The 12,208-nt window shown below is 44.7% G+C and overlaps 1 protein-coding gene across 1 annotated transcript in view; it reads left to right on the top strand.

Moving 5' to 3' along the window:
- PRPSAP1 (phosphoribosyl pyrophosphate synthetase associated protein 1) overlaps window positions 1-12,208 on the top strand; it is a 39,710-nt gene that overhangs the window by 18,904 nt on the left and 8,598 nt on the right. Inside the window, exons 2-7 of the mRNA XM_019542653.1 lie at window positions 881-933; window positions 3,651-3,717; window positions 7,955-8,127; window positions 8,547-8,662; window positions 10,195-10,250; window positions 11,001-11,146. Of these exons, the coding sequence (XP_019398198.1) occupies window positions 7,974-8,127; window positions 8,547-8,662; window positions 10,195-10,250; window positions 11,001-11,146 (472 nt within the window). The 5' untranslated portion in view covers window positions 881-933; window positions 3,651-3,717; window positions 7,955-7,973. The remainder of the gene's footprint in view (window positions 1-880; window positions 934-3,650; window positions 3,718-7,954; window positions 8,128-8,546; window positions 8,663-10,194; window positions 10,251-11,000; window positions 11,147-12,208) is intronic.

Here is a 12,208-nt window from a genome sequence, read left to right as displayed (position 1 = left end):
CTTGGTGGGCTGTATCCAGCCCCTGGGCCACATTTTGCCCACCCCTGCCTTAGACCAGCATGGCTACAAGCAACATGCCTGAAACACGCATGACTCAGTGGAGCGTTTCATTTGGATTCTGCCCTATTTCATCTTTAAACGTACTCTCAGCCAGAAAAATATGCCTTTTATTGAAACCCTAGAGAGATGGCATCTGATAAATCCTGAGAGAACTGACTGACACGCTAAAAACCACAAGCTCTGTCATTAATCTGTAGCAAAAAAGTGTGCTCCAGATTCACCATGTAACTTTAGAGTAAATAACATGGTTAGGGGAGCAACAGTAGCATTAGTGAAGGGAGCCTTGATATTTTGGGTGGTCTGCCTGGCAGTGTTCAAAGGGGGCATCAGGAGCCATTCAGAGATGCTTGACTTAACGTAGACATTTGTTTGGACATCACAATTTGTACTTTTTTTTTACTCGGTTTTTTTTTTTTTTCCCTTTAGTAATAAGCTTGCTGTAATTTTCAGGCTCTGGACAATATCTCATCTTCTGTCCATCTCTAGGGGATAGGCAGACATAGCAATTTTATCAGTATCAAATCATGCAGCTCTAGGCTGTCATGTGTGTTTGCTTCTGTAGAGATACAAATGTAACAAAACCCTTATGACTTAAATGGTTAAAGTTGCAACCATTTAGCTGACTTGTATCATTACAGGAAGATGCAGATATAACTGTTACATCCCAGCAGCTGATCTTGGAAGCAGTACTTCTCCCTCCTATATTAGAGCACTTGAAAGGTTTATTTGTTTCTACCCTCTTCATACGTCAAGACACCAGGGATATAAAAAGTTCAATTAATTTGATCTATAATTAACTTCCTCTGTCTTCCCTCCTCAGGCGGCTTGGTGCTGAGCTGGGAAAATCTGTGGTGTACCAGGAGACCAATGGAGGTAAGTCAGAGCTACTGTGCTTATGAAAATGTTCCTCAAGTAACTTTAGAAAAGAGTAGCAATTCTACTAACCACATCAGAGAGTCATAAGGATGACCCGGTGACACGCGTTACAGTAAGAACTGTTATGACTTCAGCCAGGAGAGCACTTCTGCTCCTAGCTCTGACTAATTCATCTATGATGCTGAGCAGTTTGATTCAGTTTGTCTGTGCCTTAATTTGCCCAGCCTGTAAAGGGACTGCTTTGTTTGCGAAATACTGAGAAAGCAGTGGAGAACAGCTACAGTAAAAGCTTTGTTATCCGGCACCCACCGGGAATGGAGGGTGCTGGATAACAAAATATGCCGGACAACTGAGCGGCCCAAACAGGCATCTTTGCCTGTTCGGGCTGCCGCCTGTCCTGCTGCATCTGGGGTGTTGCCAACCCCTCCTGTGGGCCCCGAGGGACAGGGAGGGGGGACGCATGCAGCCCGCTATGCCCCTGGACTGTGGGGGTTTGGCAGCAGAGGCTGCTTTCCCCTGGGCTGTGAGGGCTCCACGAAATCGGAAGTGCCACAGCGGGCACTTCAGGTTTCACTTTTTCCCTTACAAACTCTTACAAGCTGGCATGCCAGTTAACCGAGCATGCTGACTTGTAAGGTGCTGGTTAACACAGCTTTTGCTATAAAATCTAAATTCAGATATTTGTTTTATTGCAAATGTCCTTCACATTAAACAAAAAAAGAAAGGAAAGGAAGAAAGTCCAGGGTCTGCTCTTTAAACTTATTTGAATCATAAGATGGGATATTTCTGTCCTGTCACACTGAAGAGAGTGCAAATTTGAAGAGTTCCAAGATGAAGTATGTTCTGCAGGTTTGACCTCATCTCCTACTTCATTGTATTAAATGCTTGTCTTCAGATGTCAGAGTGCTCTGTTGCAACGCCTTTATTAGCCAACAGTAGAGCCCAGTGGCCTCACTATAATTTAGCACTTGCAAGCCCTTCTCTGCCATGTGTATTAAGGGAAAACAAAGAGAGGAGAAATGTTGTCACAGAGTACCTGAAGTGGAAGTCTAGACAGCGAGTTCTGTAACTGGAGAGGGAGAACCTAGCCCTGAGAGACGGTCCAACCCGAACAAGATGAAACCTTGTGCCAGAGCGAGGCCTGGCCGGCTGACCTCTGTGGCTGCATGGTGCACAGGGTGATATATAATCCTGTCAGTAACTCCAGTCCTAGGTATCAAGTGCTTTATATATCTGTCATAAGACCTTGCCATGTGGATACCTGGCATATTGATTTGGTGCAACTGTAAGTCATGCACCGCTAACATTGCATGGATGAGGCCCAGGAAGAAGTGGGTAATGCCAGTCAGCGTTCCTCTGAGCTGAATGGCGTGCACAGCCATGTAGATATTCTCATGCCGTGCTGCCAGGCACGCCTGCACATGCCACACAGCTTAGAGGGAATGCTGATGCCAGTGTGCTGACCCAGCTCCATCAAGAGACCCAGCGGGTGGTGGTGCTGCCTCTGTGCTTCCAGAGCATCACTCCTGGCTTGTTCTTGTATATTCAGGAGCTGCCATTCTAACTTCTGGGTACTGATTGGCTCCCTTCCAGCAACAGCACTAGCTTTGGTTCTTGCTTGCTGCCTCCTTGCATTGAGCCTACTGGGGCGTTTGCCCCAGGGTCCAAAGTACTCCTTCCTCATAGCAGATGGTGAATCTTTCAGCTATCTAAGCCCTTCGAAGCTATCAGGATTGGCCAAATGGTTGGACTTTGAAGTTGGCAGCTCAGTATACTTTCCCCTTCTCACTGCCTGTATCCTCTTGTAAGGTTTTTAAAAAAAATCTTTCTTGTATGGAAAAAGAATGGTTAAAAATAGCCTTCAAAACCCAGTGGGCCTGCTCTCACTTGCAGAGCTGCTTTAGAAGTGGCTTTATTGCAAATTAGCATTTGAGTGGTAGGCTGAGATGAATGACCTGGAGGCTTTGATTTCCAACATGCAACTTTCCGTTCCCTGTCAAGGTTGACATTTCTGCTTGCTTCACAAGGAAACTGTGTGAAGGGTGGGACAGGGAGACTTATTCCCACTTTGAACTCAATATTGCTAATGGCCCTGTACCCTCTCCCATAGGCACAGAGCTGATGTTGAATTTAAGACACATGCCACCCACTGTTGCCACCAAATTCAACTCTCCCCACTGCCACTGGGGACAGGAATTAGTGACGTGGTGGTGGCAGCAGCAGGGTGCCTGGATGCTGTGGTGTAGGGGGAGCAGTAAAGGGTCTGAATAAAGGCTTTATAGCTGCTTTGAATGTGTTAGTTCTTTTTTCACTTGGTGTGGCACCAACAGCTGTCAGTGCCAAGAGAAAGGAGGTAAAAACCTGATCACAGCTTCTTCATGCTGCCTATAAGGGTTGAATGGTTCCCTTCTCCCCCATAAGGTTATTGCTGTTCAGGCTAATAATATAGGGAGAACTAAGCTACATCACTGGGATTTCATGCAAACTCGGTTCCCAAGGCTGGCCACCCTTCTGGAATATCCATTTGGCTCTTTCCTTCAGGCTTACCTAGGCTGATATGCAAGTCTCCTCTACATGGGTGGGTTTTTGTAACTTCTGTTGCTTTCACGCCTTCCCCCTGAACATAACAGCAGTTTTGCCCAGCTCGCTGCTTAATGCACTTCCTTCTTAAGCAGCTCGGTTGAGAATTGACTGCATGTTTCTGTCCTCTTCAGAAACAAGAGTTGAAATAAAAGAATCCGTCCGGGGCCAGGATATTTTCATTATACAGACAATACCCAGGTAAGCGACCTATGGCTTTGTTTTACAACTCTGATCGAGAGTCTATCTACAGGGAGTGTCCTGGAATTTCCAGCTCCGTGGCCTTGTTCTGCAGCGGGTGTGGTGTGTCTGTCCCTGTCCCCCCCCCTTCTGCTTGTCAGCTTAATAATGTGTTTGGATTTTTTTCCCCCAATACTACTCTAGCGTTGACTTCATTTCAGGCTTGAAGGGGGGGTATTAAGCTGTAAAAATTCCCAGTGGGTGGGTTGCCATCACAATCAGCTGAAAAGCTTCTCATTAAACGGTCTAAGTGTGGCACTTCAAGCACCAGCAAATAAAACCAATGGTTTTCAATAAAAACTTCCCTGCTCTGTGCCCTGCTGTCCTCCCCAGCTCTATTGCTCTATGATCTTGATGGGCATTTTCATCTCAGGATGTGTAATTTCCTTTGCCTTCCAATTACTAAGCAGCAGAGCTGGCAACAACAGGAGTGATTGCTTTCATTACAGGTTGGATTGCTCTTGCCTTTGATTGTAATGATGTGAAGTTGAATTCATGCTGGAGCTCTTAGCTTCCTTCCTGTGCTTCTACAATTGTGACCTCTTCTCTTCTGGTTGTTACCCATGTGGTAGTACTTTCTTCCTCAGATGGGCCTAATTTTGCTTTCTGGTCAGGGCTGTTCTGGTGTTGGTTAGAAGAGTAAAGAAATACTGGAGATTCACTGGGGGTTAGAAACCCCCCTGCTAGTATGCCGAGAATCCTGGTGTCGAGGGTAGGTGGGCTGTCCAGAGAGCAAAGAGTTCAGCTTGGAGTTGTGTAGCAGTTCTCAAGGGGTCTTGCCAAGTGATTAGTTGATATATCCTGTGAACACCTTTTTTTTTTTTTTCCTGGCCTGCATATACAAGGTCCAAGTATTAAAACTTGCATCCTTCTGAAGGCCTGGCTTTTTTAAACAAAGACCTTCATGCGAAGGCAGCTTGGATCTTTCCCAAGAGGGGAGGCTGCTAGGCTTCTTTCTGTCCCTGGAGAGCCACTCCTGAGTTCCTTACATTCAAGTGGGGAAAGAAGTCATGTCCCTCTGAGCTTGCAGATTCCAGCTGGAAGAAAACCTGCTGATATTATCCAGTATTTGACACAAACTCCACCTTCCTGTCACACAGTCCTAATTAGGAAGCTGTCTTTAATACTCTGTAGTTTAGAGCTGTCTAAATTTAAACTTAAAGACAGATATGGTATTTTAGTCAAAAAGACAAATCCAAAGACACTTGAGCAGAAAGGAAAAAAAACAAACAATGTCTCACTGTCACCTTATAAAGTCCGCTGCATTTGTTTGGACCTGAATAAATTATTCCGAGCAACAGAAATACTTTTCCTGTCTTTAAACACTTTCCCAAAGGGACAGGCCCTCTAAATGAGGAGTCACGGTGGTGCAGGGAAGCAATCTCTTATTCCTCTGCCGCATTTGTACTTTGCTACATTGCTTCAAAAGGGTGGGCTGAAGGTTGACACTGTTCTGTGTTACATTTCAGCCTGCTTTTCAGGAGTGCGAGGGGAGGGGCTGTATCAGATTGCATTCTTATTTTTTCCACCGTGGTCATCTTAAGCAACACAGTTTGCTGTGCCAGTATTTTTATATACCTGATGAAACGGTAGTATTTGCAAGATGGAAGAGTTGATGATAAGTGGAGACGGCAAAAGCTGAAGGTGAACTGGTTGGTAGGATAAAAGTGGAATGAGCCGCACAGCTCCAGAAGTGTTAGCATACATTGTATATAGAATTGCTCTTTCATTGAGCTGGTTGCTTAGCCACTAAAATTAAAAATCTCTGGGAATTTTGCATGAAAGGCTACAACATTGTAGAGGTCTGGGATAAGAATAAAAGATACTGGAGACCAGGAGACTGAGTGCTAGCAATGGGTGATGGCCCGCTTCAGGGGATAGTAAGTGGGTAGAGAGAGGAGGGAAGAAATATATGGTTATTAAAGGTCCCTGGTAAAAAAAAAGCACGGACTCAAAGTATGCCAACTGCAGAAAACCTTTCATGCAGGTCTCAAGGGGAATAGGTATTTTTTCAGTATTGCCTTCAGAAAGGAAGCAAGCATAGGATGAGATGAATGCAAGGAGGCAGAAGTGATGATGACAAGCCAAGCAAATTTTAATTATTTTGACAGCTTGCACAAACAAGAACCATTTGGCCTTATAGCTTCAATCTAGAAACTTCTGATGCACTTGCCACTGAAGGTTTTTTCTCTTTCTCCATTAGTCCTCCCTTGATTTATCACAAGGGATCTTTCTGAAGAAGCAGATATTACCTCCATTATGGAAGGTTTTTAAATTTAAATCAGTGGGACTTACCCCTATTTGCTTTGTCTGTGTGATTTAAAATATAATGCAAGAAAAGATTTCTTAAAACATGCTTCGGAGTTAACTTATAACCAGGTTTTAAGAGGGGAACAAAACAGCCAAATACTGATCACTAATATCATCTTGCTCTCACCTCCCAGTACCAGTGCCCTGATGAAGCCACTGAAGGAAAGAAATAGTCCTTTGTCTTTCTACATGGTGGGAGATTTATGAGTTTTATGTAATTCTTGGCGTGGTGTTTTGGGGCAAACAAAGCTTTCTTGTGCATAAATAGGATTGCGTCTGGAGCCAGCCGGGTAACAAACCAATTCGAATGTTTGTAAATGAAGGAGCACAAATGGAGGTTAATTTGCAGAGAGACGGGGAAGTAATGAAGAAAGAGTGATGGAAGTGGTTAGTTGTATAATACTGGACAAGCCAGGCGCAAAGTGAATGGCCTGTTGCATCTTGAGCACGTCAGCCAGGAAGGTTAGAGGGGGAAAAGGGCATTGTGTTAGAAAGCAGCACTTGCTCGCTTGAGGCATCTACAGTGGCTCTTCTTCTTGCGGGGGACAGATGCATTTTGGGAGCTCCAGAATGGAGTCATCACCAGGATGTGTGTTACCACGTCCCACAAGAATTGGCTTAATTTGTGTTTTCTCCTGCTTCTGTCGGAGTACACAGCTGAGTTGTCCCCTAAGGTAGCTATATACATGCCTGCTACTGCAGCCTGGTAACCTGTTGCTGAATTGGTGCATCACTGGAGAACTTCCCCTGGGATAGCTGGTATAGTAGGTTGGGAAAGGACATCTTTGTTCCCAAGAAAATTGCTGCATTTGTTTGGCCTGTAGTGTTCATTTTCCACAAAGGTCTAAATTGCTTTTCTCTTCTAAACGGCAGCATCAAAGCTTTTTTTATGATAGACCAAAACAGGATGTGTGGAGAATGAGCTTACTAAATGTGAAGAAAATCTTTGACGCCACACTCTTCTTCTCTCCCAAGCAAGGCTTAAAATAAGATTAATGCAGATAAAGCTGTAGCTGGAGAGTTGCTATGGTACTTAACTTTGTACAGCCATTCAGTCTCTCCTGGGAGAGTTGCTGTTCTCCCAGGAAAGACCATGAGGCTGCATCCAGATGAGTGTGGACATGTGGTTTGTGGCAATGCAGACCTATCTGCAACACCACATACTGCACATGCAGGCATGGTCCATGCTGTTACCTTGCAGCGCAGGAAAGGGTTTGACCCCAGGAGATCCTGGGATCAAACCTGTGTCAAAAAAAATTGCAGTGATGCATGTGCTGGCAGTGCGTGCAGCCCCAAACCACAACCTGACCGGCTGGAGCCATGCTCCTGCTGCCAACCAGCCTCCCTGCTATGACTGCAGCCCTGGGAGGCCCCCTAGTAAGGCTGCCTGGGCCAGCATGGTTGCTGGCTCCAGCCTCCCGTACCCCACCCGGGGTAACCTGCCATGCCCTAGAGTGTGTGGCACGGGTGTTCCCTGGGGACAAGTAGCAGTGGCACAAGGTGTACTGCTGCTGCTTGTCTCTGGAAACAAATGTCCGTGCTCATCTGGATGCACCCTAAGCATACAGCTAGTCAGGCTTTTTTCTCCCAAATTAAAAAATGGCCACTCCAGGAGAAAAATAAGCTGGGCACAACCAGGATTAAATCACTTTCAGGAGAGGTTCCCCTTGGACAGCAAATGTCTGTACATGCTGACAATGCAGGCTGATCATGGGCTTTCTGTTAGCCAGTCAGAGCTGCCCCATGTACTGCTATCTGTTTTGCCAGGCAGACTAAACACAAGCTCTTTTTTTTGTCAAAAGGATTGGTAAAGAAATGGGTTATTTGGGAGAGGATCTTTAATCTGAATTTGTCAATATTCACATTTGATGGTTTTTAAACTTTTCAGGGATGTGAACACTGCTGTCATGGAACTGCTGATAATGGCTTATGCCCTGAAGACGTCCTGTGCCAGGAATATCATTGGGGTCATCCCTTACTTCCCCTACAGCAAGCAAAGCAAAATGAGGAAGAGGGGCTCCATCGTCTGCAAACTGCTGGCTTCTATGCTGGCCAAAGCAGGTGCGTGCCCTGCAAGGAGATAGCCAAGAACACTAGCCTCCATCACTTGCTGACCTGCTGTACATCTCAAGAGTCAGCTGCACTTGCATTGCCTTTTTTCCTCCAGTCTTTGGACAAGTTTCCAATCCTTGAGCCATCTAGGGACTGACTTCTTCCATCTGGGGAATATTCAGCACATACCTGAGTGGAAATGCTATATTCATCTGCCTGCATTATGCTTGCTCTAGTGCTGTTTTTATGCATGTTATTGATTGTCAGTATTTTTGAAAGCCTTTAACTCGTCTAGCAATTATCTTTGTTAAAACCTAGCATTAAAATATTACAAGTAGAATGAGTAGAGAAACTTAGACATAATTTCAGAATTTGTGAGACTGCCATTGGGGTAGAAGAGACATCATGACCTCTTGTGTTTTGTTTAGGTTTAACTCACATTATCACTATGGACCTTCATCAAAAGGAAATCCAAGGCTTCTTCAGCTTTCCAGTAGACAACCTGAGGGCATCCCCATTCTTGCTTCAGTATATACAGGAAGAAGTGAGGTTACTCTAGTTCTGTTGATACTAGATGGCATTTAACCTGTAGCTCATGTAACGCGATTGCACTGTCTTTTCTTTTGCTTATGTGGGAATTGCTGTTATGGGCCATGCCAATAGTTGCTCTCTTTCTGTGTTCTGTCTCTGGCAGAATATCGCATGCTTCTCAGGGCAGAGGAAAAGCTCTTTAACTTACCAAATTAAGAAATGCTCAGCTGCACTGGCAATTACTTCCTGATCCCAAACTGAAAATTAGTCTGTGTCCTGAAGCATGAATTTCATTGTTGCATTCAGTCATTTTCTTAGCATCATTTGATATGGTATTTTGCATTCATGCCTTTTAATCACTTTTTAAATCTTCTTAAGCTGTTCTGTCCCCAGTCTCAAGTGAATGGCTGAGTTATCTAAGTTCTTCATGGACTTTGTCATGTTGTTTCCAGGAGCACTGTGCAAAAGGGGCAGGGGGAGGAGGCCATTTTTTTTTTAACCAAGCTATTAAAAAGACTGATTTGGACCCCAACATCGCGATGCAGATTCCAAGAGTGGTAGGTTTTAATGGAGTGCCCAGGCTCTCCAGAATAGCATGGTACAACCAGCTCAGCCTTTCATTCAGGATGGAGAGATTGAGTACAGTGAGTATAGCTTCCTTTTTTCAGGTATCTTGAATGAGAGACTGGAAAGAGGTCCTGTACCTCACAGATTTCATTAAAGGTAGGGAGCAATCCCAGTGAACCTTAACCAGAAAAATATTTTCCCATTCCTTCTCCCATTCCTTTCCTTGGACAGGATGTGCTGAGAGCTGGTTAACTCTTGCTCTTTGCCTTAGATATGCTGCGTTGAGCTTTGTGCCCACTATACATACCACATTTTCTCACCTACATGATTTAAAATAAGTGTGCCTTGTTGGTTTTTTGGTTTCTTTTTTTAAAGGTAGAATGAAGAGAGAAAGATCTTTCCTTGCTTCTGAAACAGGTATCTCTGCTGGGAGAAAAGAGAAAGTGTCCACAGCCAGCAGCTAGGGAGCCCCACTGTAGCATTACTTCCCAACCCCTCCCCTGCCCCTCCTGACCTGCAGAGACAGAAAATGCTATTACCATATTTTTTCCATACTTATAACGTGCCCCACAATTTCCAGCAATTGATGAAGTTTGGGGAAACAATGTTTGTTGTATGCAAGAAAATAAGGTAGCTTAAATAGCCAGTAATGAATGGTGGCATAGAAAAGCCAAGTGACCCACAGTCATAAGCTCCATAAGTTTAATTTCCATAAAATAATAATCACCTTTCATTCGAATACTGTCTTATCTGGGGGCAAAATATGCAGGTGCCTGGCCTTCCATCCCAGCTTGAGTCAGTATGATTACCTTACCCACCTCCCTCTGAATATTAGTATGTGGCAGTTGTAGTGATTTTTTTTTAAAACAGTAGACATAATTCTTCTTGGACCCAACTGTAATGTTAATAACAAGTGCTTACCTCATATATAGTTCAAAACATATAAATGTTTTGTATCCTTTCTGTCTCCTAATCCAGATCCCAGATTATAGGAATGCAGTTATTGTTGCCAAGTCCCCAGATGCAGCTAAAAGGTAAATAGAGGTAAATCTTACTAGTTGGCCGGGAGCAGCTCGTTGAACTCTGGTAACATTGAAGGTGCCTGTGAATGGGCAGGGTGTGAGCGGAGACAGTAATCCTATCTGTCAGACCCTCTTGACAGCAGGAGGATGGATTAACATTCTCATTGCTGCCAATATATGAGGAGCGAGTGTCTAGATTATCACAATACTGACCTTTGCACGTGTGGGAGTTGAGACCCAGTGTCTCTGTTCCCAGCAGCTGGAGTACTGAGCCATTTCTGTTCTTCTGGGTGTTAGAGGAAGTCCAGGCTGCTTACATCTATTTAAGGGGTCTCAGAGCCAAAACTGGGTATAGTTCGACATGTCACTTCCAACCACTAGTAATTTGGAGATCATAATTTGTGGGTAGCACCCAGATGAAAGGCTCGTGTTCAAGGTGCTGAGCCTGAGGATGGAAGTGATGTTCAGTCTTCTGTGAAGACAGGAGGAAGAAGAACACCAAGAACCTTGTGGAGCAGAGAGGTAGAGAAGAGACTGGGTGTTCGGGGTATGTGGGGAAGGATGAGCCAAAAATGCTTCTTAAATGCAAGTCTGTTAATGTGCAGGTTTAGTACTAGGGAGAGAGTCAGGCTGGAAACTTACTGGTACGTAGATCAAGTCTTACATTCCCCTGTCCAGTGTAGGGAAGGGTCATTCCATGTGATCAAAAAAAAAAATTGAACAAACCTCATATCCTCCATTTGCGCTTTTGCCTTCACACAGGGCCCAGTCTTATGCTGAGAGACTGCGACTGGGGTTAGCAGTGATTCATGGGGAAGCTCAGTGTACGGAGCAAGACATGGATGATGGACGCCATTCTCCTCCAATGGTCAAAAACACCACTGTGCACCCTGGCCTGGAGCTGCCCTGTAAGATTATCACGCTTTCTCCATTTCATTTCTGGGGTAGGCGCAGGGGTGGGAGCTGACCATTGGCTTAGTCCAGTGATTCTCAACCAGGATGTTGTGGCATATTGGGATGCCTTGTGGTGCTTTCAAGGCTGCCAGAGGGTGAAAAACAAGTGAAAACTAAAAGCTGGGATTTTCCCAAATGTATCTTGAGTCTAATGAGAGGTGCCTCGAGTCTAAGAAGGTTGAGAATTGTTGGGTTAGTCGTAGTGGTACCACTGAAATTGATATTACAGCTAGCGTCATGGTGGCAAAGCCATACAGACTTCAGTACAGAGACACCAGTGGGTGGCAAAATCTTCATTTGAATGAAACAGAGTGGACTCTGAACAGCCGCTGAGCAGAGAGATGGTTTTTGACTTGGTTATGAGAGCAGGCCTTTTCCTTTCTTGTGCTGCAGTCACCTTTTCCTGCCCACTTCCCTCTGAATACCAGGGCTTTTCCATTGAATTGCAGTAGCCATTCTGACCTGGGATCTGAACTGTGCCTGTTAGTCGTACTTAGCTGCTATATCTTCTTGCATACAAAACTCTGGAATATAGTACACATCTTTTGTTGTAGTAAGTAACAGTCACAGCAGCTAGGGAGCTGAGTCTGCTTATTATTCTGCTCCTTGTGGATTGCTGCAGATTTTATTATCGGTTTCAACTTTAAGCTGGCAAAACCTGCTCTTACTCTATTTCTCACAGGTAATGCACACTCCAGTTTCCAGGTGCTTGTTTTTGGGGAAAGGTGTGAATTTGTATGCAAGGACATACGATATTGTTTCTGGAAGGGTTCTAACTTGGGTTGTCTGGCCAGTATAAATGCTTTGGTAGAAGTGGGAACTCTGGTAGCTGAAGGAAGTGTGTGTTCTCGATACCTATCACACTTGTTGCAATATTAGGATTCACAGTGTGACAGCAGGACTGGTAAGGAAGAAGTGCAACTCTTTCTTCCCTTTTGAGAGCTTTAGTTTTCCAGGTCTGTGTTGTGGCCCGTAGTGCCAAGATTTCAGAATCATGGCCACAGTGCATGTGGGTG

This window comes from Crocodylus porosus, unplaced genomic scaffold, assembly GCF_001723895.1.
Source record: "Crocodylus porosus isolate Cpor-Errol unplaced genomic scaffold, CroPor_comp1, whole genome shotgun sequence".
Lineage (NCBI taxonomy): Eukaryota > Metazoa > Chordata > Crocodylia > Crocodylidae > Crocodylus > Crocodylus porosus.
This window is presented reverse-complemented; position numbering and strand designations above follow the sequence as displayed.